This window comes from Venustampulla echinocandica (genome assembly GCF_003357145.1).
Source record: "Venustampulla echinocandica strain BP 5553 chromosome Unknown scaffold_2, whole genome shotgun sequence".
NCBI classification, from domain to species: domain Eukaryota; kingdom Fungi; phylum Ascomycota; class Leotiomycetes; order Helotiales; family Pleuroascaceae; genus Venustampulla; species Venustampulla echinocandica.
In genome coordinates, this window is record NW_022474207.1 from 1,428,477 (window position 1) to 1,452,678 (window position 24,202).

At 48.0% G+C, this 24,202-nt stretch overlaps 11 protein-coding genes across 11 annotated transcripts; 5 read left to right on the top strand and 6 right to left on the bottom strand.

Annotated features, from left to right (window-relative positions):
• Positions 1 to 341: 341 nt before the first annotated feature.
• Positions 342 to 1,883, top strand: BP5553_04821 (putative Regulator of Ty1 Transposition; the record flags this gene model as incomplete). The annotated part of the gene is made up of 5 exons (XM_032013444.1): positions 342 to 407; positions 466 to 497; positions 556 to 647; positions 751 to 951; positions 1,000 to 1,883. The coding sequence occupies 5 exons, from the start codon at positions 342 to 344 to the stop codon at positions 1,881 to 1,883; spliced, it is 1,275 nt and encodes a 424-aa protein (XP_031870044.1).
• Positions 1,884 to 3,061: 1,178 nt separating this feature from the next.
• On the top strand, positions 3,062 to 5,560 carry BP5553_04822 (uncharacterized protein; the record flags this gene model as incomplete). The annotated part of the gene is made up of 1 exon (XM_032013445.1): positions 3,062 to 5,560. The coding sequence occupies one exon, from the start codon at positions 3,062 to 3,064 to the stop codon at positions 5,558 to 5,560; it is 2,499 nt and encodes an 832-aa protein (XP_031870045.1).
• A 1,137-nt stretch (positions 5,561 to 6,697) lies between these two features.
• On the top strand, positions 6,698 to 7,027 carry BP5553_04823 (uncharacterized protein; the record flags this gene model as incomplete). Its single annotated transcript, XM_032013446.1, has 1 exon — positions 6,698 to 7,027. The coding sequence occupies one exon, from the start codon at positions 6,698 to 6,700 to the stop codon at positions 7,025 to 7,027; it is 330 nt and encodes a 109-aa protein (XP_031870046.1).
• Positions 7,028 to 8,180: 1,153 nt separating this feature from the next.
• Positions 8,181 to 8,875, bottom strand: BP5553_04824 (uncharacterized protein; the record flags this gene model as incomplete). The annotated part of the gene is made up of 4 exons (XM_032013447.1): positions 8,181 to 8,271; positions 8,326 to 8,428; positions 8,620 to 8,725; positions 8,813 to 8,875. 4 exons carry the CDS (start codon positions 8,873 to 8,875, stop codon positions 8,181 to 8,183), a joined length of 363 nt encoding a protein of 120 aa, XP_031870047.1.
• Positions 8,876 to 9,315: 440 nt separating this feature from the next.
• Positions 9,316 to 10,422, bottom strand: BP5553_04825 (Uncharacterized protein; the record flags this gene model as incomplete). Its single annotated transcript, XM_032013448.1, has 1 exon — positions 9,316 to 10,422. One exon carries the CDS (start codon positions 10,420 to 10,422, stop codon positions 9,316 to 9,318), a length of 1,107 nt encoding a protein of 368 aa, XP_031870048.1.
• A 767-nt stretch (positions 10,423 to 11,189) lies between these two features.
• Positions 11,190 to 13,052, bottom strand: BP5553_04826 (p-loop containing nucleoside triphosphate hydrolase; the record flags this gene model as incomplete). Its single annotated transcript, XM_032013449.1, has 1 exon — positions 11,190 to 13,052. The coding sequence occupies one exon, from the start codon at positions 13,050 to 13,052 to the stop codon at positions 11,190 to 11,192; it is 1,863 nt and encodes a 620-aa protein (XP_031870049.1).
• Positions 13,053 to 13,524: 472 nt separating this feature from the next.
• On the top strand, positions 13,525 to 15,573 carry BP5553_04827 (Uncharacterized protein; the record flags this gene model as incomplete). Its single annotated transcript, XM_032013450.1, has 1 exon — positions 13,525 to 15,573. One exon carries the CDS (start codon positions 13,525 to 13,527, stop codon positions 15,571 to 15,573), a length of 2,049 nt encoding a protein of 682 aa, XP_031870050.1.
• Positions 15,574 to 15,787: 214 nt separating this feature from the next.
• On the bottom strand, positions 15,788 to 16,413 carry BP5553_04828 (Uncharacterized protein; the record flags this gene model as incomplete). Its single annotated transcript, XM_032013451.1, has 3 exons — positions 15,788 to 15,981; positions 16,152 to 16,299; positions 16,363 to 16,413. 3 exons carry the CDS (start codon positions 16,411 to 16,413, stop codon positions 15,788 to 15,790), a joined length of 393 nt encoding a protein of 130 aa, XP_031870051.1.
• An 868-nt stretch (positions 16,414 to 17,281) lies between these two features.
• On the bottom strand, positions 17,282 to 20,312 carry BP5553_04829 (uncharacterized protein; the record flags this gene model as incomplete). The annotated part of the gene is made up of 2 exons (XM_032013452.1): positions 17,282 to 18,512; positions 18,565 to 20,312. 2 exons carry the CDS (start codon positions 20,310 to 20,312, stop codon positions 17,282 to 17,284), a joined length of 2,979 nt encoding a protein of 992 aa, XP_031870052.1.
• Positions 20,313 to 21,025: 713 nt separating this feature from the next.
• On the top strand, positions 21,026 to 22,123 carry BP5553_04830 (uncharacterized protein; the record flags this gene model as incomplete). The annotated part of the gene is made up of 2 exons (XM_032013453.1): positions 21,026 to 21,672; positions 21,718 to 22,123. The coding sequence occupies 2 exons, from the start codon at positions 21,026 to 21,028 to the stop codon at positions 22,121 to 22,123; spliced, it is 1,053 nt and encodes a 350-aa protein (XP_031870053.1).
• A 413-nt stretch (positions 22,124 to 22,536) lies between these two features.
• BP5553_04831 (Uncharacterized protein) lies at positions 22,537 to 23,577 on the bottom strand (the record flags this gene model as incomplete). The annotated part of the gene is made up of 1 exon (XM_032013454.1): positions 22,537 to 23,577. The coding sequence occupies one exon, from the start codon at positions 23,575 to 23,577 to the stop codon at positions 22,537 to 22,539; it is 1,041 nt and encodes a 346-aa protein (XP_031870054.1).
• Positions 23,578 to 24,202: the final 625 nt, after the last annotated feature.

A 24,202-nucleotide genomic window follows, 5' to 3' on the forward strand; every position in this document is an offset into this window, starting at 1 on the left:
AAATATTACTCGAGTAAACCCTGTCCTCGGGCTTGGACCTCAAGGTTTTTGAACCACCTTGACACTTCGCCGAATGCTGGCAAAGTTGCACAATTTGACGCGCAACCCGTTTGTCCGAAATATATGATATTGGTAGAGCTCCAACATATATGGTGGCATTTGTCCCCTACCCGAGCATTCTGTTTCCCTCCAGAGGGCCGCTACGTGGTCCTTGCATCCTAAGCTATAATAGCACCATTACGGAATAGAGAACGCGACAACTCGTTTTCGATCTGGATCATAATAAACCGACGAAATAACCATCCCGACGATCCGAAAAGGACCTGTAGCTCTCTGCAACCATGGCATATACGGATGATGCTGTGCTGGCGAAGCTGTCTGCCCTCAATGAGACGCAGGAAAGCATCGTAGGTCCCCCTTCTGCAGCATAATGCAGCGTCAACCTCCAAATCTAACTGTTCAAAGGTTACCGTCGCCCAATGGGTAATGTTTCACAGGTATGGAGATTCCCCTCAGTTGCTGCTATGTTGCCCAGTACTGACCCATCCAATCTAGGAGACACGCAGATCGCACGGCGCAACTATGGCTCTCACGTCTCAAAGACTCGGGGAGTAATAAGAGATTGAACCTGATTTACCTTGCCAACGGTAAGCAACCTCCGCTATTCTAAGTGACGTCCCAGTCCTACACCCTCTGTTCTCGATTATATACATATGCAGGGCTCTTTTCTAACACTCTTTCCAATTGTAGAGGTAGCGCAGCAATCGAAGGCTCGTAAGAAGGATGACTTTTTAATCGCCTTTTCTCCCGTCATCGCCGAAGCTACTGCATCCGCATATAAGGGTGCCACAAGTGACGTCCAATTGAAAATACGGAGGGTGGTGGAGGTTTGGAGGCAGCGGCAGGTTTTTGAAATACCGATTCAGGATGCAGTTGAGGCCAGAATTGAAGGTATGCAGTTCTTCCACAAGTCATTTGGTACCCGGGCTAATAAATTAGAAATCGACAAGAGTAAAACGTCTGGGAAACGAGGAGGAGGCTCCATCTTTTCTTCCAATACTCCAAGTTCTGTCCCAAGTGACCTCGTTCCTTTGGTGGAACCCCAACAAACAATCACGAAACTCGTTCTCTCGACCAGAACCTCTACGAACGCTGCGAGCCAAGACTACGATAAGTTGATGGGCCCATCCGCGAATCCTCCAACAGCGCCTGTATATGCAGCCCGACTTAATGGTCTTCTCAAGACCCTTGCAAACGCGGAAGGGGCCGTGGCGGAGAGTATCAAGGCACGAAAATTGCTGATTGAAGGCTTGGAGAAGATGCTCGGTTCTAATCGCGAAGCCCTCACAGCCGAGGAGAAGCAACTTGAGGAGCTAGCCGGTCGAAAGAAAGAGACGGATGCCAAAAAGAAAAGCGTTGAAGACAATATTATGCGTGATATTGCCTCCAATAGCAATCCTGGAACACCTAATGGACCTCCGGAAGGATCTCCTGGTGCCAGCCGCAATTCCACCACGCCGGCCCCAGAACCAGACCGCCCTGAAGTTGAGGCCTTGACTCCACCGGACTTCCCACGGCCGCCGAGCACTGAACCTATTCCTGAGTTTGATCTTGACTATACCAATAGCTCGGCCAGTGCCGCAAATTCTGCCCATTCAATCTCAATTGCTGAGCGAACGATTACGCAGGCTCCTTCTGCTGGATCTGACTTACTGTCTAGTTTGGCAACTTCATACGGCCGGCCAACCCCAGCAGCAAGTGGGGGGACTGTTAAGAAGCGGAAGCTGAACGATGAATTTCCTGATCTAGGAGGTGATGCTATGGATGGCCTCGATGCTGACGTTGCCGAGATGTTGGCACAGGATGGCAGGAATGTCAACTAAAATTAGATAGTCTACGGGTAATTGGCAGAGGGTTTTGGGAAGGTATGAAGTGTAGGATTGGTGAGTTCGGACCGAGTCATGAACATCGTGGGAGGATAGGGATGGGAAGGAGTGAGCTTTCACACAGATGGCCCACGGTATTGGGTTTGTAGCTATAAAGACTGGTTTAGTATGCAGCCTTGTACCCAAATTAGCGAATTACGAGAAGAAATCCTCCATAAAACGAGCGGTTCTATTATGCCCCAATTGTAAATACGCGTATTAAAGCACATGCTCGACAATATCTGAGCGAGACGTTTTCGTAGCGATATAGCCGATACTGGCCGTAGGTAGGAGGCGTAATGAAATTTCTAATCGGTGGTTTTCAATGTACACGGCGACGCCCCCATTGTAGTGGCCCTTCCATCCATGCCCAGCGCTTCTTGCAGCAAGATTATCACCACCAAGTCTTATGTCCGAAAACCTGGCGACCCATCATCCACATCGAGCCTACAAATGGTCAGTCATCCGTCCATCAGCGGTTCAATTGCCCAAACACATACCTGCAAAGGTTCCAGCAAACACGACGTAGTATGGCATCAGCATCATTCTGCCTCGCTTGGTCTGCATTCAACGTCAGATCCGAGTCCCCATTTCGAAACAATGGAGTCAATTGACCCGTTAAGAGTAGGGTGTTCGACGTACTTGGTTCCATTGGCGAACATGCTGTCTCGACCCCTCCTGGAAGAGCCGCTGATAGTATGGAACGCGGTTTTCACGGTTGACCCAGCTGTGTTGAATGGATTGATTAGCCTCTCGTTGCTTTTCTCAGTGGTCTGAGGTTATTCGGAAGGGTATGGGATAGTTGCGGCGTGGTTGCAGCCTGCAATAGGGGTTTTATGATGCGATATCACATTGCTCTTTACTCACCCTGCCATTGTGCTTGTTGTGTGTAGTAACGGTTCGAATTGGTGGATTTGTTACGCTGTTGAAATGGTCCGATGTTGTCGAGCTTCAAGCTTCGGAGGGATGTGGTGGAACTTTAGCGTCGCTGACTAAGCGCTGGTCATCTCGAATTCTAGAAAGCGAGGTTTACGCTGATGCCGATAGAGCTCTAGGACGGCCACTATAACAACGACGCAATGCAATGGCGATGGACGCTGGTCAACATGCCAATTCGATTTTGGTAGAGCTACAGCATGCGGCCAGCTCTCCAGAGGCTTCTGTCGAGGCCATCTTCCCTAGAACTTCTACAATGTTTACTAGGAAATACAGCCTGCATCACCCCGAATCGACAACAGCCTCTGCGTTGCCAGCAAACCAAAAAGCCTGCCAGAAATTATACCAATCTGGCTCTGGCGCCTCAAGATCTCGAAGAACTTTGCGTGAATTATGATCATGGGCATGGGCGGAAGATACCAAAGGAGCCTTGCGCCCGTAATGGCCTCCAAAATGTCAAAACGGCGGCAATGGATCTATACAAGCCGTGGAGCGAAAGGTTGTGGAGTGTTGAGCAGATGGATTTCGAGTCAAATCTCTGCCAGGCGTCAGATGCACCAAGATTGCTGGATTCTGACCCGCATCGGGGTGATATGACGCTTTGGGCCTTCCTTCTCGATTACCGGCACAGGAAATACGGTGCAGATGGGGTTACAATGTTCTGGGATACCATTCGCACAAAAGGGATCCGTATACCGATGACAGGCGTACTGGCTGACAAGATGTGGTCAACCTTTCTTAGTCTTGGCTATGAAAACCCCATGGTTTTGGAACAGATATGGAAATATGCAGACAATATGGACGATATACATGGACAACGCTGGTCAAAGCTTTATTGTCGCATCATTCAACAGTTCCTTATCAATGGCCATGGCGACGCAGCTATCCGGTGGAATGACAAATTAGCTTTACATCACTCCCCAGGGCCGAAAGGATTCGGGGAATTGTGTCGCCAAGTTACTCTCTGGAAAGGTGACATGAAAGCCCTCAAAAAGATATATGAGAAGAACAAGCATCGCAAGGTGTATTCAAAAGTTGTCCCAATTTTATGTGCCCAAGAGGACTATAAAGCTGCTCTTCAATGGCACTTCTTTTTCCTCCAAAACGGCGATCTGCCTGCTACAAGCAAACTGGTTGAGCCATTGGTCCATTTTCTAGCCATTTATGATCGTCGGAATGCGGTTCGGGTTACGAAGAGCCTCGTCGAAGCAGGCGTGTCATTTGCACCCTCTCTATCTACGAAGCTTAATGATAACACCAAGATTTCGCGAGAGATGATGAATTTGGTTCACGGCAAATTTTTCAACATATCCCCCAAAACTTATAACGACCACTTAGGAGCTCGATGGTTTGCAACAAGTTGGATCTCATTGGATGTTGCTATTAACGCCGTCCACGCTCTAGGAGTCCAAGAAATTGGACCTTTGTCGCTTCAAGCTCTTGCTCTTCGTGAGCTAGATACCAAAGGTGTGGTCCTGCGAATCAACCAGCTCCGAGACCTTGGAATATCGCTAGGTGAATCATTGTTCTCTAGATCGGTGGAGACGTTCGCGAGGGCCAGGCAATATGAATATCTAGAAGGTCTACTAAAAAGTGATCAACATCCTGATGAGCTGGAAGATTCGCGTTTGCAAGAGAGCCTTCTCGCATCATATGCAGCAGCAAAAGACTGGGCGCAGTATCGAAGGACTTTGGAAATTCAATCAAGTCGGAGCAGATGCCCCGCTCTCGAGAAGGAGAACATCATTCTGCGATCCCATGCTGTGACAGGTGATATGAGATCCGTACTCCAGACCTTATCACAAATGCATCAAAATGGCACAACCGTCAAGACAAAGTCCATCGCTAGCATTCTGATGGGCATCTTGCGACCACGAAACCGTGGTCGGCGGCCAACACTTGGCCAGACCAAGGGATCTGATTTAGGGTCAGCCATCATGATCCTAAAGCAAATTGCGACATCTGGTAATTATGTTCCGGTGACGGCCTGGGGGGAGATTCTTCGCAGACTCGGCATGCTCGGCCAATTGCGAGAACTAGAGAATCTTTGCGTATTTCTTGCATCGTGGTATGGGCCATCCAATGCTACTAGGACCATTCGACAGCAATCTCGCCGTTATCGGGTCCCTACCCAGGTTCCGCCATCTCATCCGCTCCACCCTCTAAAGATGCTTTTCTCAGGGGCATTCCAAAAAGCCGTCATCGATTGGGGGTTTATTCATTCTCTGAAAAGAAAGCCTCAGCACTCTTTTACAGTAATACCTTCCCCCGATATTATTTGTCATGATCAACCTCCGATCCCCAATGTGACCTTTGGGATTACGTTGTTGAGACGGTTGCATGATCATGGAGTTCACGTCGAGCTCGGGGCTGTCAAAAAAGCAATATCCCTCCGCCTAGTCACCTACTATGGCCCAGATCGATCTAAGAAGCGGTATAACCAGCAAGCTATTGATTCTCTTGGGCTACGTGGTGGAATCGATCGTGATCAAAGTCTGGGGCGAATGGCGGCACAGATTGACGAGGCATTGGGTGCGCGAGTGTTCACAGGCGCAGATCTTCCTGAGCTGATTGCTTCTCGTGCAAAGGTTACACAACGCAGGCTACGTCGCCGAAATCAAAGGCAGATAGCAAGGGGCACATTAGGAAGCCTTCCTAGCCCAACAAGCCCAATGCCACCAGTTAGCTATCGTAATTGATCAGCTGCAATTTTTATAGAAAATTAAAAATATTCAACTATTAATTCAAAGGCTTCTACGTAGTTGGTGGGGTTTAAATTTTATGCGCGTCAATTATCTGTGGTGCTGTTCTTGCCTTCATTTCCATTTTGTGAAAACGTCCATATATCCAAGCCCTTGTTGTGTTATGGGTAGATACCCTTGACATGAAGTCGTCTACCATGGCTATAATGTTATGGCATTATGTCGTATTCTAAGCTAGAATAAATTATTCCAAGTGTGATACCGTCGGAAATTGGGAGTGTCACTCGCACTCTTCATCGGCAGCTGAGTTATTTGAACAGAGCATAGTTTGAGTTCGTCTTTGTCCTGTCATTGCTTGAACTATTTTTCAACTACTGGCATCATTTACTTCTCCTCTTGTCCATTCAAACTTTTATAGATTTTGTTGCTATTTTTGCACGGGCGAATGCAGCAAGCAGTATGTGCCAAACCCTCCCAATTTCTCGCGGCCCCTGAAGCGAGACAGCAACGAATCCGTCACTTAATATACTAATACTACATCCTACAGGTGGCAGTATTAGCTGCATCCATTCTTATCTCCGTTAGGGCATCCGTCAGACATGTTTACTCATTGAAAGGAAGTTCCTATGAGGAATGATGTACTATATCACTTCCAGGAACCTTCTACAAGCTCCTTGTCTCATCCCGAGTTAATCCTGTCAAACAGGCCAACCGCTTATGCACGGTCTTAGGTGCCAGTGCTAGACGGCGTTGGGCTTTGTTCGGCTACCCTATCTTTTATACACCAATAAAGAGTGCGGCAACAATGGAATAAGGGGGTAGAACAATAAGGTTTTAGCGAATTCACCTTGACAGAAAAGAAGGGCCCAGTTTTTGACAAAGAAATTCCCTCCGATGCTTGTTTATTGTAAGGTGCAAGCCGCTTACTTACTATATATAAGGATGAAGACAACCATCTAACAGGTGTGCCATCGTCGTTTTTTGATCCCTTTTCGGGACTCGGATATACCTCTACCTCCGGGTAACTGGCTGTCGCTCCTATCTTCTCGGATATCCTAACTAAGGATCGGCAATCAGTTCCAAATCCTACCAACCTCGTTTCAGCCACAAATCGAACCACTCATAGAATCAATCATGGGCCTGGCCTTGTCTACCTGTCTCACATTCCTCAGCCGTAGATTACAATATAGACCATCACCTCCTCCAAGCAGTCGCTCCATAGCTTCCGATTGCGACGAAGTACGGATCATGGAAGAGCGGGACATCCCTTATTATGCAGATGATGAAATGGATAGTAGCGACGACGAAGAGTATATATATTATTCTGGGGGCGGTTATGGTGGATATCCCCACAACTATGACGACGACATGCTAGCAGGCATGAGATTTTACCGGGGCAGATCCCGAGCAAACAATAGAGCTGCAGAGGACAGTAGCCTTGAAGGTGTTACGGGGATCTTCTAGTTTCTTCTTAGGAAGTTGGGAGCCATAGATTTTGATCACCCACTAGATGTTGGTAGACCGTCAAATTAATATGGGAAACTTTCCGCTCTCAATTTCCAAGTCTCAAATTGCCACGCCGGCACTGAGGTAAGCCGAAATTCACCTTCTCTCACGCCCTCACTTATACATCCCAAATAATTGCCCACTCAAGAGGGTTGGATGGAAATATTCCAATAACTTGACAGTTACAAAGATTTTTCTTTTGATATTTAATGTGTTTCCTTTCTAATATGGCTCATTGTCCATGACACTGTGATCGCGATAACCATAACAAGAGGGAATTATTTACTAGAGGAATTTAAGCTATGACTCTAGCAACAAAGGTGAACAAAGCTGAAATGTGGCTAATTGTGAACTATTTCGTTGCCACCCCTCTCGATGAGCTGAAACTGTGCTCGGTGACTTGGCCGACGCTTCAAGTTGATCTTTAGTAACAAAATACCTCAGTGGCTATAATTCCTCAACTCATCTGTTGGCAATCCTACTCCTATACAGCCAATAATATAAAAAATAGCATGGATAGGGTGATTCCCTAGCTTAGCTAGTGAAGGATGGTTGAATCCGAAAAGAGGTTAATATATGGTCGCCTGCTTGGAAGAATTGTCGACCATGCTTAGAGGATGGTTGGTATATGAGGCCACCGTTGCGGTCGTACTACTCTATATAGTTGACCCCAATGAATATGGTTGTTTCGGGTAGAGATATAGCGAATAAATTCAAGCGTGCACTACTAGTAGCGCTCACAAAACGCACCTGCATGCGAGGGGATGGGCTAACAGGAATACTCACGCTCATCAGGAGCATTACATTATATAATGTGGTAAATTGGTAATATTACGGAAGATATATTAGTGGAAACCTTTTAGACGATAGAAATTTGAAGTCAGAAAACGGTGCGGTTGTAGTAGGAGTTTGGTACCAGCAGGGCCTTATGCGGCAAGTAACTACCTATCTTTCCACCTTTGTAATTGAGCCGCGGGCTTCCCGTGTTATTTCCAAAAGACTATGACTACTAGATTAACTAGTCTAATTTCGAGCCTTTCATATTTTAGTGTCGACCCCGAAAAGCAACATGACCAGCCTGTTTGCATATCACTGGTTTCGCGAGATGCCTTTATGAGGATTTCTGCGCTGTCGGGCCATCAGCTGCAAGGATACTCTCAACTTTTGACACCTTCTCCGAGAAATGCTGCTTCTTGTCGGTCCTATCATATATTAGTCAATGGGGTACAAAAAGAGCCTGAAGTCAGGTGAAGTACCTTGTTCCAATGCGGAGGTCTGTTTGGATTCGCAGGACGCCATTTTGATGGACGAGTGTGTGCGCTTGGCCGATCAATCTCATAACAAGGTCCCACGATCCTTCTATCGAATAAATAGTTAGAATACAACACCATATCCACTGCAAATTGAAATACTAAAGGCGAGTTGGGTTTGGACATCACCAGCATGTGACCTCGTCCATCCGGGTTGCTTGATACTCCCCCTAGCGGCAGCGTGCATATTTCCTGAAGCAGAGGATGAAGGTCAAGAAAAGTGCCTGAAGAGACACTTACCAACAGTCGTGCCAGCACTATGCATCGAGTAGCTCAGTCCGCTGGCCTTCATAAGGCGCTGAACAGCAGCAACTTCATTAGAGACTGACGGTCCCGGGGTCCCAATCTAGGGTAAGAAAATCAGCGAGGGCCGGCAAAAAATTAAGATCAAGAAATGTTTGTCTGAGGATGACGTGGTTTGTCCTGTACTTACTGGAATGAGACAGAAATCTGCCACGCAGCTAGGTGGGGTGGGGAGGTTGGCGTAATCCGTCATCCTGATGTCGATGGCTGGATAATTGAGAGGAGATCACAGACTGTTGATTCGGTCGTTGAGTGTTGATGATCAGTAGAAGAGTAATGGTGTGTTCTGAAGGTGTTTATCAAGACCGGCCAAGAGGAAATAGGTTGGCCAAGGGGCATTAGAGCTCAATCTAGGTTGGGGGTGTCACGTGCAAACCCGATGTTTCCGATAACGAGACACAATGTGAAAAAGAATATCTAAAGGCTAATGCTAATACTTTGATACAGTTTGTTTGTTCTATTTCCATCTATCCTCATGGGTATTATCCGATATATCTCTCTGTGCATAGTATATTGATTTTCCCAGCCGATGAGTGTAATGTTGTCACTATGGCCTTAATCCGATGATTTCCAATCTCTAAACGCCTCGCTATGCAGTAAAAACACTATTTTGTATAAAGAAAGATCTCTCCATCAGAGAAACACGAAGTTTCCCAGAGCAATAACACCCATCCCAAACCCCGCAAGCCCAAACCAGCTTATCCCACTTCCGCTTGTTGACGCAGCTCCTGAACTCTCAGCAGTCAAAACAGCAGTACTGAGACTTGTTCTTCCTACCGGCGAGATCCCGTTCAGCTGGTCCGCAGTCTGAATAGCTGGACCTACATTGAAGAAGTCCACTAGGATAAATGTCGGTCTGACACCCCACTCACTTTGGCATTGGGCGCCGTGCGTCCCCGCAGTACCCGTTGTATTTGTTGATGCGGAGTTTGTGGTCGCAATATTTGCCACATCAGGGACCGTAATCCCAAATGATTGCTCTATATCGAGAAAATGGTTTAATAGGCCCAAGTATCCCTTTGAGACAGCCGTAGAACCAGATCCCAGGGAGGATGGACGGTCGACCGTGCAGTTGAATCCCCCGACAGAAGATACACCGAAGGCTGTTTCAAAGACGTAGTCGAACTCGGGGAGAAGGTAAGGCTTTGTGCTATCATGCTCGATGTTCGTAATGAACGATACAAGGCGGGTGTTGGCAGAAATGAGAGTTTGAAGCGTTGGCCAGGTGGCCATAGGACCACTGGTTGAGGCGGGGGCGAAACCATATTTGGAGATACCGGACGTGGTAAAAGAATCCCCGATCGTGGCTGCGGGCATGTTGTCGGAGTTCACAAGGAGGAGGGTTACTACTTCGTTAGGGTTTGAATCCATCCATATCTTGATATCGGAGAGAAATGATTCCAGAGATCCGCCATCGAGGAGGCTGCAAGAGGTATGGCAGAGCTTCAGGGCGCCAGACAAATTGTGTACTTGAGCTTGTAGGAGACGGATACCGGCGGAGAGGGCCGCCGTTACATCGTAAAATTGGTTGCCGGCGGTGGAAAATGAGGTTTCCTTATTGCGGAGGAAGGCAGAGTCATGAGCCCCCATATGTGTTATGTTGTTGTAGTTTCGATCGCAGAGGAGGGGAGAATTGTTGCATGCTGCTCCGGTTGAAGAAACGCCAGCCTGGGGGATTCCTTGTGCGAGACCGGTGAGCGAGAGGAAGGCAGCTGATACAGCCAGAAGTGAAGACAGCATCGTGTATGGAAGGGGCGATCTGCAGAAAGTTGTATGACAGGAAAGAGTGTTCTTGTTATAAGATTTGTTGTCGTTCAAGGCAGAATGCTGAGAATGAGCAAATGATGGCGATTTTTAATAGTCGCCCAGAACGAAGGTGTTAAACAGAGAGCCGCACGGCAGTTGACGGACGAAGAAATAGACTGAATAGATAGAGCAAACAACAAAGAGGGAACAGCGACAAAGAAATCACTTGAACAAGTATGGAGAACACAACCTACTATGTCTGACACGAAGCATTACGCAAGGCAAGCAGACTGCGCCCCGTCGAGGTTGACTTCGGTTTGTACGAGTACCGTGTCACAGCGGCTGTCGGGGAAAAGTGGAGCACCGCGTGGCAGTGGATGACAAATCGATGCCATCGATATGAATGGTTGTCTGTAGCAGATCAAAGATTTTGAACCTTTTGTGACAAACGACACGTTTGAGGTTCATGAGTCGCTGACAGAAAATGCGGTGGCGGGGGTTGGCATAAAATTGTGGCTTATCGAATAGTGGCTAGTAGTGGCTTGGCTCCCGTATTCTAATTTTAGATGCCGAACATGGGTTCGAGTCCCGACCCAGCTTTTCGGGTTTTACCCAATCCGTCCGTACACAAATTACGGTCGACGGAGGTGAGCTCTAATACTGTTTGAAGTGAAGCGATGTATAACGTCTTATCGTACATTAAGCTTATTGTACATTTAATTTCTCCATATTCATACAGAAGTCGAGCCAGGCTCTTCCCCTTAAATTAGTGCTTGCCCTTTATACATACCATCTCTAACCTCCGCTACAACATCTCTACGATCATGTTTTCCAACTAGAACAATGCCTCTACCTCTCCTTCCCATCCGTCCCGTCCTCCCAAGTCTATGAATGAAATCTATCGTGGAATGTGGTACATCATAAAGTATAACATGGCGAACAGCAAGCGTGTCGATACCCCTCGACCCAAGATCAGTAGTAACTAGAACCTTCGTATTCGGTAGGCGCCGCTTGACTGGTGGGGCTGACTGGCCAAAGGGTAGATAATTTGGTTGGTTGTCAGAAAGGGATCCAGGGTGAGCCGCTTCTTTGGGCGCAGTGAGTGGAGTAGAAAGGGTAAAGGAGGCTAGCATTTCTGTTTGTCGCTGTTCGGGAGTATCCCGGTTTAGGGCGATGGCATCGATACCTTTAGTGACAAGATAGTCGGCTACTTCTTGGGTCGTATCCCGCTCATTGACGAAGACAAGGATGCGCTTCACATCCATCTCACCCTTCACTGGGCCATCATGCTCTGCGGCTGCTTTGCCGACGGTCCAGATCGTGTCTGCACAAGCAAGGTTCTTGTTTCCTCGATACGGCTCCCTCTCTACATCGACGACACCGAGCTGCACACGTCGAGGGATAGCGTGCAGATTTGGAGTGACGAGACGGCGAATATCGGGAAAGCGATTTCGAAGGTAATTGTCCAAGCTGCGGGGAATTGTTGCAGAACATAGTATCAGCTGTTGTAGGGAAGGGGTGGCGCGATCAATAATATTTGATGAGAGCGGGGAGAATCCACGATCAAGAAGAGAATCCGCTTCGTCAACTACTAGATGAGTTACACGCGAGAGAATGTTGGGGTCCGAATCAGCGATCGAAGAGAGAAGATGTGGAGTAGTAACCAAAACATCAATGCCACGGGGCGAAAACAGGCGGTTGCGAATGACTTGCCCACTGAAGGCTGATGATATCATGGCGGAACGGAACTTCACTGTATGTGAGAAAGCCTTGACTAGATTGCCAACTTGAGCTACCAGCTCCGCCGTTGGAACAAGAATGATTGCTCTAGGTCGTCCAGTGGTCGGATGTGGCATCTCTGACACAGAAGGGGCTAAGGAAGGAGCGGCCTTTTCCTCCTCAAGCCTCCTATTATATTCCTGGATCTCCTCATCCTCCATCTCGGCCTTCTTTACCGCATGTATTGTGGGAGTGAGGTATGCCAGGGTTTTCCCGGATCCAGTCTCTGCAGCTATTAAAAACTCCTTTTTCTCTTCAACGGCCTTGCTTTTGCTCCTCCTCCCTGTAGCTTCACTCCCTAATAATGCAGGTATCGCAATTTTTTGCACCGGCGTGGGCACGACACCCTCCATTCCTGGTAATGCCTGCGTGGATATTGCGCTCTTGACCGAGTCGAGTAGTGGAAAGTGGTCGAATGAATCGATTTCTCGAATTCGCTCCTTTATTTTCGTCCGTTGGCCGTACGATACAGGTGCCAACGCGCGTTGCATTTTGAGAGCCTTGAATCCACCCGCACGTGGATCATCTTTGCGACCCGGGCGCGATCCTCTCTTGCCGTACGATGGAGATACTCGCTCCGGAACACCTCGAATATTTGCCTCTTTCAAGTTCATCCCTCCAAATGGCCCATCTTGTTTTCGTCGGTTGGGTCGCGCGCCTTCAGCCGGGCTTTGTTCTGGGGTATTGACTTTTCTAGCTGGAGCCAAACTCATCCGAGATGGACGAGACACAGGTTTGGTGCTGAACGATGCGGTCTTTGGCGCTGGCCATTGTAGGAGAGCTGGTTGGTGCCGAGCGGCATTGAACGAGCAGAACAGGCAAGTTGCTGTCTTTGGCCGTAGCATAATGAGTGTCGAAGGCAATAAATGAATTCTGCGCGAATCTTATAGTCAGCGAATGGCTTGAGGAGGTGTTGTCTTAAGTAATACTTCTTACCTAGGAAATGTAATAAGTTGGTTTCTTCCTACAAATACTTCTGGTTTCGCGAGAACTATTTTCCAGGTCGCACGCTCTCACGTGATATCATCCCATTTCATCAAAGGTTTTGTGACAAATTTGGGGTTCAACCAGTAAATATGATTGATGATTTTATGTTGATTAGTTTCCTATAGAATGTTTAGAAATCCCTTCCTTGCTACATATAATTATAAACTCTTATCTTCACTGACTTCTCAGAATCGATATCTGGTGGGGATATTTTCTCTGACGAGGCTGTGAACCTCGAACTTTTTTTTTCCTGGGGTGCGCAGCCCGCTTCGAAACCTTCGCTCAACCACACCACTTCGCCGACACTCGCATCGTCGTCCCGAACCAAAAATGGCCAGAATACCTGCAGTGAAGAGGCGAAAGCTGACTCCTCCTCCAACGGATGGAGAAGATTCATCTCCCTCAACCCTCGAAGCCGTTCCCCAAACAAATAGCTTTTTCAAGCAAGCTGCAAATTGGGATTTGGAGCAGGACTATGAGACAAAACCGCGGAAGGGAAAGAAGAAGGAGAAGGAGAGCACGCGGTTGCCAATTAAGACATCTGAGGGATTAGTTCAACAGCATCTTGAAGTCGAAGATGCAGAAGAAGCGGAGGTTGAAGGGAGCGATCTTGAATGGTCCGGCGTGGAAGGTTCCGAGGATGAGGTTGAAATCGAGGACAAGCCCGCACAACAACGAATGGTGAACACTCGGCAGCAGATATTAGAGGCGAAGGAAGAATTGGCCCGGATAGCACTTATGCTGAATGAGGATCCAGAAGAGAATTCTGGTGCTTTCAAAGCTTTGGCGCAAATTGGCCAGAACAAAAACACGACGATCAAGAAGCTTGTTCTTGCCACTCAGTTGGCAGTATATAAAGATGTTATACCGGGATATCGCATACGGCCATTATCGGAGCAGGACATGGAGGTTAAAGTGTCAAAGGAGGTACGACGAGTACGGGCTTACGAGCAGGCCCTTGTGGGGAGTTATCAGGCATATATTCGAGAATTGGCAAAACTTGCTTCATCAGGACAACCAGATTCTAGCGATGGAGGCCCAAGTCTTACCAGCGTTGCTACATCTTGTGCATGTGCACTGTTGACTTCCGTTCCGCATTTCAATTTCCGAGGAGAGTTACTGAAGATCTTGGTCGGGAAACTGAGTACCCGGAAAGTGGATGAGAATTTTACCAAATGCAGGGAGACCATAGAGACGGTTTTCCGCAATGATGAAGATGGGACGCCATCTCTAGATGCGGTGGCTCTCATGACGACAATGATGAAAGGGAAAGGATATCGAGTCGATGAGAGTGTAGTGAATACATTCTTGCATCTGAGACTACTGTCAGAATTCTCGTGGAAGGCATCTATGAACCATGTTGATAAACCGAAAAGGGGGGAAGAGGAAATGCTTGCCAAGAAGCCGAAGCAGGCAAAGGTGTTTCGGACCAAGAAAGAAAGAAAACTGATGAAGGAGCGTAAGGTCATTGAAAAGGAGATGTCTGTGGCCGATGCTAGTGTCAGTCATGATGAGCGGGATCGCATGCAAGCTGAGACCTTGAAGTTAGTCTTCGTGACTTATTTTCGGATATTGAAAATGCGCATGCCAAATCTCATGGGCGCTGTGCTGGAAGGACTCGCCCGATATGCGCACTTAATCAATCAGGACTTCTTTGGCGACGTGCTGGAAGCTCTAAAGGATCTCATTGGTCATGCTGAATCGGGGGATGATTTAGAAGACTCAGACGAAAGTGATGAAACAACCAGGAATTTGACTAGAGAGGCGCTCCTCTGCATTATCACGGCATTTGCTCTTCTCGAGGGCCAGGATGCCGCCAAAGCACAGGCAACACTCAGCCTGGATTTGAGTTTCTTCGTTACTCACCTATATCGAACACTACATGGCCTATCGCTCAACCCAGATATCGAGCTAAGTGCGAAATCTCTCCATCTCCCGGATCCCAATAACCCATCTGCATCACCGCTTCCAACAAGAAACAACAAGGTCAACATCCAAACCACCACTGTTCTACTCCTCCGATCTTTGTCCTCGATTCTCGTGCCACAACTTGCAGCACGTGCAGTGCCTCCTCTTCGAATCGCAGCGTTTACCAAACAATTGCTCACGTCATCACTCCACATGCCCGAAAAATCATGTACAGCCATATTGGGGCTTTTGGGCAAGGTTACTAAAACACACGAGAAGAAAATCGCTGCGCTATGGAGCACAGAGGAGAGGAGAGGAGATGGGACATTCGATCCGTTAACTGGGGAAGTGGAGGGTAGCAATCCGTTTGCAGCTACGGTATGGGAAGGCGAGCTGTTGAGGAAGCATTTTGCCCCGTCTGTCCGAGATGGGGTCAAGACTATGGAGAAAAATATTTTGGGGCTGAGATAGATAAACAAATGGTATTCTTTGCGGGATTATCAACCCGTACGACTCGGCAGACCTTGACTTTCCGCCTAGTGATGGATCGTAACTATGCTTTGTTGCCCATGAATGATCAATAAACAGCTCTCTGCAGCAAACCGTAAAATGCAATGCCCAGTGCCCTATGATCTACCAGTTGCACCTCGTCAACTCCTGTTCAACGCATGATTCATCCATCCCATTAAGGCCCTGGTGCCATGCTCTCAAGACCCTTTCTCGTAATGACAATCTGATCCCCTTCATGTATATGCACAATCTTGCACAACTGCTCCGCAAACTGCCGATCATTCGTCGACTCGAACTTCCAATCTAGACTTGTCAACGCAGATAGCGCGACAGATATGCTGTTCACAATGATTCCCGAGACAGCGATTGCTGGTGGGTTTGATGTTAGCCTGTATCCTGTCATTGATTCTTTTTTACGACCTCGTCTTTTCTGGGTCTCTATCCTAGTACAGGTGATGAACTCGCTAGCACATCCAGTGCCATTTCCAATCAAATCCCTCAACAGGGCCCATGGCAGAACAGAACGAAATCAAGCCTACCTCTCAACACTTGTTTATTCTCGGGTCTTAGACTCGCATATGCGGCGAGGATGAGCGAAGCCACCGAGAGGAGAATCGATCCAGCCACTGAGATACGTTTCCAGAATCTTGCGGTGCGGTACCAACGCGGATCATACTTGACTGGTACCTAGAAGCGTTCAGTGATGTCCATCTATATTTATATCAAGGTTGGGGAGACATAGTGACATACGTTGTCGTGGCGAATGCCAGAGAGAGGAGCTTCTTTTACTGGCGTGGCCATGATGATATGTGATATGGAGATGAATGGTACTTCAATGGTTGGTCTACGCACGTTGTGGGATTGTGGTAACCGTTTGTTTGGGTGTTCGTTGTTATGTTCCTGCCTGGTAGAGTAAGGGGTTGAACCCAAACCCGCTGCGCTGCTGCGTCGCGACTACCTTCAAATCCCGCAGCGGTGACCCTCATATGTATCCCGAAAGTCTACTTTCAAGAAATACAAGTTCTGACCTCTCCCACCACCGTTTATAGTTTCGTGTCTACAAAGTACATTGGGAGATCGCCATGTCTCACTTCCCAAGAGTGGCGGCAAACTCGGCCTGCGTGGCTTGTGATCCTTGACTTCATCGGACTCCCGGATTTGCGCCTTCTCTGAGCCATCACGGGGTTATGCCACTGCAGGTGGTTCATCAGGTGCCCGGATTTCACTAGGATGAAATAGTGCAAAACGGTCATCTATTTATCTCTTATCAATGCCACTTAAAAGCAGCTATTTGAGAATGAGTAATTAATACAGCTGTACGCCATAGCCCGTTTCACTTTGTACTCTCCTCCGCAAGTTCAGGTACTACTTCGTACAACATTCGCTTAATTGCCTCAATCCCAAGTAACTCCTCGGTTATTTCAGGGGTTCATCCCCTTTTCTTTCCATTCTGGGCTAGTAATTGTGCCACATTACTGTCCGAGAGGCATATCAACATCGAGCTCAATCTCATATCCAAGAGAAAAATAATATGGACCCTGGCAAAGGACAAGGTGGAGTAGAGCTAACGGTGTACTCTCTAGAGGCCCTCAGCCATATGATTAATATACCAAATCCGCCAGCAGGCTGAGCGGCCAGCAAACTACTCATGAACTCCGTAGATAGCTTCTCAAGAAAGTGTTCCATCCTCCTGAATAATATCGTATACTGCTTTTCCATAAAATAATTCGTCCGCTTGGGTGATCTCTGGATTTACCAACTCTTGGTGTACCTGTGCGTTTCTCTTAATATCTTGTCGTCTCTCAACGGCATGCTTGGCAAAAAGCAATGCTTCCGCTGTTGGAATCCATATACTTTGCAATCTAGGTAAACCTTGCAGCAAAAGATGCACGTGTTCTCCAGAGAGCGAGCCCATCGGTGGCCCTGCTGCCATACTCGTTTCGAAAACCTGGCTCGAGCTTGTTGAAGCATCAGAGTGATCAGCCGAGGTTCTAGTAGATGTTGAGGTTGCGCAGACAATATTAGCCGTCGCCGCGGGTTTGTTAAAAGAGGCAAGCCTTGAATGTCTTCCTCTCACTGAAGTTAATCCGTAGGATTGGTCCCGAGGGTGCATTCCCTCTTGAGAGATAAAAGCGTACCAGGTATCGACTGCCATCATCCGTAGGTCATAGTGGTTAATATCTGAGAGCCTTGCCAGCAGCTTTAAACCTCCGATGCAAAGAATTGCTGCCTGCACATGCTCTGGAGGCGGACCCTTACGATAACCACGGATGGATTTCTCAACGCGGCCAAGGTATGAGGGAGGTCTAAGCCGTCGATGGAGAAACGAGAGAAGGAGTGGGAAGGCTTGGTGTGCTTGGAGAAGGGTCTCACTATCGTACATTTTCATGATCTGAAGCTCAACAGCATTGGTCGCATCGGTTATTCGAAGCAGGCTAGGACCGTGTTTAAGGATGTGTTCCAGATATAGCTGACGGTACGTCTCAAAGAAATGGAATATTGTGAAGAGGAGAGGAACAAGTCGACGTCGCATACGAGCTTTCTGGGGTAAAAACTCGACCCGTTCTATCTCTGTTTTGCGGAGGAAGATCTCTGTCGTAATCCATTCAGTCATCATAGTGGACAGCTTCGATGCCACGAAAAGACGATGCCATAGTCCACAAATATACCGTAGATTTATATCTAGTGCGTCTGGGAGGGGATATAGGCAAATTGCGAATGGAGGAACGGGATTGAGCTCGAGGAACATCCTGGAAATAGGAACCTCATTGAGCGATATTAGGTAGTGCCAGTTCCTTGAAGTCGTGCGGAGGTTCAGAATATCCGGGATACGGAGCGAGGCAATAATTTGCGCTTGGATATCGCCTGGGAGCTTAAAAAAGTGTTGTTCGAAGGTTGAACTAGTTGACAAGTCAGTTGGTACCTATGAGATTCTAGAGGGGAGAAACAAACCGTTTAACGTGCCGTGAATTGCCCTCCTCATTGGCCTGCCGTTTAATCGCCACTTTTAATGATGGCCTCATTGGTTTAATAACGGACAGTTTTGATTTTAACCTCTGAATGGGATTGCTAGAACTTCGCCCTCGCGAATTGGTCCATGGTTGAGATGGGTTCCAGGCGCTGTTGATTTCAGATTGGTTGAGAGGCAAATGAGGACTAATTGGCAAATCGGAAGACACAGCCGGAACTGATATGACATGAGCTATCTGTTCCCTGCTGTTGTTCTCTCCGCCGGGGTTGGTAGTATGTTGAAGCTGAGAGAAGTATTGCTTTGAACCGAGTTCTACAACCCTTGAAGAATCTAGACCAGTACGTTTTGGTTTCACGCCGGGCACTAATGCAACATCTCCCAACCTATCCGAAATATCCTTAAAAACCTGCATGGCGGGCACAATATACGCCAACCCGGTGCCCATATTTCCCGCAACAATATGACCGTACAAATGGCCAGCGTTCTGGTCAATAACACACGACCCACAATCTCCGTTAGCTAATTTGCCATCCAAGTGGACCAAGTAAAGTTCTTGAAGAGTGCGTTGGTTGGGCAAGCGCATATACGATGCCGTAGCGCACATCGTGCCAGACAAGAATCCTGATGAAGCGGTCATTGTGATAACGTTGACGTTTCCTGGGCCAATCTTTGATGGCGGAGTAACCCTCAGCCACCTCTGGCTGCTGTTTAGACCACAGGCGACTTCGTTCCTACCGAAGCGATATCGCCCTTCAAGCTCCACGAGAGCATAGTCAAGCGATCCGTTGGTGCCTATCTCTGATCCTAATGCCAACTTCCCAATTCGATCGAGCTTTTGAGGTACCATACCCTCCGTTTTTGGTGCTAGGAGAATAGCTCCCGAAGAAGGCAAAGGTTGAGTCGCCCTGGATAGCGGGGATTCCGAGGGAGGGGTATCTGATAGCTTGGATCCTAGCCCACTATTTACGGGCGCGCAGCTATTCTGCGAGAGGATATTGCTGCTCGTGGGGTTTCTTTTCCCTGCCATATGAAGGTCGACACAAGAATCGCCATCCTCTGAGTCGCTCTGGCCATCAAAGTCACAATCGTCTAAAGTTGAAGATTGTACTTCGGGCGGGGCAACATCATCAAGTTCCAAGAATGCATGGCCGACCGTTAACTGATACACCTTGCTGTTGATATGCAGAATTGGCCCAGCAGTCGCGGGCCGTAGCGGACCACCGTATCGCCTCGGGATGAACAGACGCCTGCCAAACGCGCTGTCGGATGGAGTGGAGAGCACATCGATCTCCTCGCCATTGGTAGAATTTAGCACCAAAGTCGATTCAACGTCTTCTTGAGCTAGGAGATCAGGAAGTCTAGCTGTGTCGCCCAATCCTATGGCCGGATATTTGTCCATAATTCCACTCCCCATGATTTCTTTCCTAACCGATTTTCGGGCGATTAAATCTGCGGAACATATCAGGACCTTAGGCGCAGCTGTATCTTCAGTCCGGCCGATCATATAGATCTCCAGGCTGAGAGCCGGTCCATACTTGCAAAAGTTTTCAACGTAGTCTTTGATCTCTGGACCGAGTCTGCTCCAGGCCTCACGCACTGGTCCCACAGCTTCCCAGCAGGAGTATCTTCCATTCCGCACTACTCCCCTCAGCTCCCCGATTGAACTCCTTGGATTCTCCCATTGGCTTTTATTCCTGCGAAACCCGAGATATCTCGCCAAGGTTGCCATAACTTCGAACTCGAGGCGGCGAACCAGCGATTTGTCTAATAACACAGATATCGAAAAGGAATAGCATTAGTCTGTCCAACTGCCTGAACGTTTCGAATGCTCTCAATTAACCGCTCTCAAACCGCAGGCACAGTGACGGAGGCATGAGCACATCTCATAAGAGAAAACGATCCAGAAACGCCGCGTGGCGGAGCAACTAGCTATCCATCTGGGAGTGAGGAAGTAGGCCCGAATATGCCGCCGTACTTTACCAGTAAGCAGACGGCAAGGCTATCAGAGAGTTGCGGACAATGCATACAGCGGCGAAATCACGAAGATACCCTTCCATACTCATCAAAAGTGTTGTTCTATCACAATTAAGTCTGGTTAAAATCCACCGATTAAGGATCCCTCGATTTGAGCTGTCCGTCCTGTACGCGGACTCTCCCAACTTCTGGCAGTTGATTTATTTGTGGTTCGTGTGGCGCAATGCACCCAGCAAGCCACATGAGGCGGCAAACATTACCGCAGGCACGGAGTGATCGTAGGGACGAGAACTCACCGTGATTGTCTCATTCTCATGCATAATATGCCCGAGCATGGGCCGAGAGCAATGAGGCTGACGGGCTTCTTTTTGATCGGTCCCAACACTAGTTTGGACACTTTCGCGCAGATAAACCAACTGACTTCTCTCCTGCCCCTTAGGTTATAAACACTAACAAACTGTACTCATAATGACATCGCTTGATCTCAATCTAAAACACCATATCCATTACTCACTCAGACCCGCCGTTGTTGAGTACCTTTGGGGTCCTCAATCTTCTCGGGTCAATATTCTGGGGCAAGCCAAAAATCTAGAAGGATTCTTTGCGTTATACTTCGGATATTATAATAAACAATGCGATCTAATAGGACGCCATGCAAAAGGCAAATATTCTTCGGTGGAGTCGCACAGAGATATTATGGGCATAGCGCAACTTCTGCAACAACCTCTCACTCGAGAAGAGGTACGGAAACATATGTCGAGTTTCCTGAAAGTCGCAGATAAGGAACAGCATGAAACCTCTATCAATCTCGTCGCTCGACTTCTTCTGATGATCAAATTCGGCGACGTTCCTCACGAATGTCGCGGAGGCCGATACCTCGAATGGAGTTATGGAAGTCTTCCTGAATTCGTGCACAATTATTTCTCTTGCCCCCCAGCTCGCAGCCATGACCGTATCAAGCTTGAGAAGTCATTCAGCGCCCTCAACTTACAGCGAATCGCGGGTATTGAGATTTGGTGGACAGACAATCTAGCGGATCACCTCCGTATGATGGATGATGATAAGGCGATCGCAGTCTTCCACCACGCGTCCTTCCTAGATTATCAAATAGACAAGTAAGTTTACCCCGAAACAATTCCATCATAACTCTAAACTTACAGTCATGCGAACAGCCCGATCTTCCCGGACGGTTTCATCGAGGAAACATTGAGAACAATTGCCCTTCTCCTTCCCAAGTATGACCAAGCAACTAGAAATTGGTATCGGAAAGTCGCTTCTAATCCTGGCTGTCATCTCGATATGCAACTTGTAGAAATTGGAAACCTGAATGCCGAGAGTCGACAGCTTGAGAACTTTAAGTATTGGCATGACCGTCTTGTGATTTTAAAGCAAGTGTACGACGACGCTCGCCCCACTACGCTCTCTCAGTGGTGGTATGATCGGCGAAATGGGGCGCAATGGTATCCTTTCTGGATTGCGCTCTGGGTTTTGGTTTTGACAACATTCTTCGGCTTGGTCCAGTGCATCGAAGGCGCATTGCAAGCGTACAAAGCGTTCCGTTCGTGAAAGTTTGGGAGAGGAGAAAGGAGATCGGGAGGTGCGACACGAAGTACTTGGACTTAGTGGTAGTGGTAGCTATTTCCGAGACTTAGCCGATGTCTCCGAACAGTGCGCTATATACACCACGAGCTCCCCCCCCCCCAGTTCTGCACAAAGGTAAGACATACATTCCCCAAAAGGGCCCCAACCAGACCTGCCGTTTCTTTAGCATGTACATAGTATCTATGTCTCTAGTGAGACACAAATCATCTTTGCGGTCATGATGCGAACGATTATACGAACATGAATTGCTGCCAGTGCTGTACTCGGGCCAGAAGTGCTTCAAGAATTATTACGATTTGGGAGCCCTGAGCACGAACGATTGCAATTGCCAATTATATAACACTTCACCTCCTGCACCCATCACGCCTACAGTCTACTCAAAGCTCTAGCACAAGCTTCGTAGCACTGACTCCCTTCTTCAACTCATCCAAGGCCTCGTTCAAGCCCTCCAAGCCCCCGCTAACGACCCGAGCCCTTGGGCTGGGTACGAACTCCTTCGTCTCCAACTTCTCCTTGAGCCAGACATTGAAGGCCTGGTGGAAGAACTCTGTTCGCACCTTTGTATCGGCCGGTATCGAAATAAACGACACTTCCACGCCATCCATTGTCGGTGTATCTGGTTGTATCGGCTTCGATGTCGCTAGCTTTGCCACACCCGATCCCTTGGCCGCTTCCAGAACATTCAAGCATGGCTGGACCTCCCCGATGGCATCATAACCCAATTGGATCTCAACGCCATCCGCTTTTGCTGCCTTCACAATACTTTCTGAGACGTCTTTGCTCTTATAATCAAACACCCGAGTGGCTCCCAAGCTCTTAACATACTCGTGGTGCTTTTCACTCGCAGTGGCGTAGACAACGAACCCCATCAACTTTGCAAGCTGCACCGCTGAACTCCCTATACTGCTGGATCCACCCCATACCAATATTCCTTTCTTCTCCGAGGGATCATATGCCGTTGCGCGGTCGATCCCCAGCTGATACCATCCAGCCCATGTGGTATACACCGCCATGGGAAGCATGGCCGCTTCATTGAAGCTCACCCCTTCTGGCAAGGGCGTCACATTAGCTTCTGGGACTAAAACTCGTGTTTGGAAGCCCCCATAATCTGGGTCTCCTTTCATGGCGAAAGCGGGCGCAAAACCTGCCACCCGAGTCCCTGGCTGGGGAGCATCAGCCGCAACGGAAGACCCTATACTAATGACCGTTCCAGCGACATCTGAGCCTGGAATTGCTGGGTATGAAGCAATTGCAAAGCCAATGTCGCGCATACCAACGTCGATTGGATTTAGCGCAATGGATTTGACCTCGATAAGGATGTCAGTCGGACCGGGCTTTGGTGTTGGTCGGTATGTGACTGAGAGGCTAGAGCCCTTGGAGGGGAGCACGGCGGCGAGATGCTGATTGGCGGCAGACATTCTTTCGTTATTTTGTAGGAGTGGGCCGTTGTGTATTTGGCTAGGAAGGTATAAAACAAAGTTTAGGAATAGAGGAAGACCTTGGCCGTTCAATATCAAGTAGAACAAGAATCGAGTGATCCAAATGCTTGGCTTGTAGACCGAACATCTTGTAAGAGGACGAAGCCCGTTATATATCTCTTGGCCCACTGCCCTTTTGTTGAACGAACCTATTTGTCCTACCACATTGTGTGACTTGTACTCTAATGCATCGGCGATTCGGGGCCGTACCGGACCCGAGACGGCGGTAGTAAGCAGACGTGCAGTACTCGTGCGGCACGGCTTAACGCATTTTGATATCAGGCGTGGCCGAAGTTGAAGGAGACCCTTACCACGTCGAAATTATGTGGTTTACTAAATTAGATAATTTACAAGAGTACACTTAAATCCAATGCGCCGTAAATCTAGGATATCTCACTTGGTTTGCGCCCCCTTTTCAACTTAGCGAGAACCTAATATTGAGTGTTAGAGGGGTTGAGACCAAATTGGTACATAAATGGAACGGCAGGATTGCTCACAATAAGCCATGGAAGACTTGGAAGTCGGGTTATTGAATTTATCAGCCTCCATAGTAATATGGAATGAA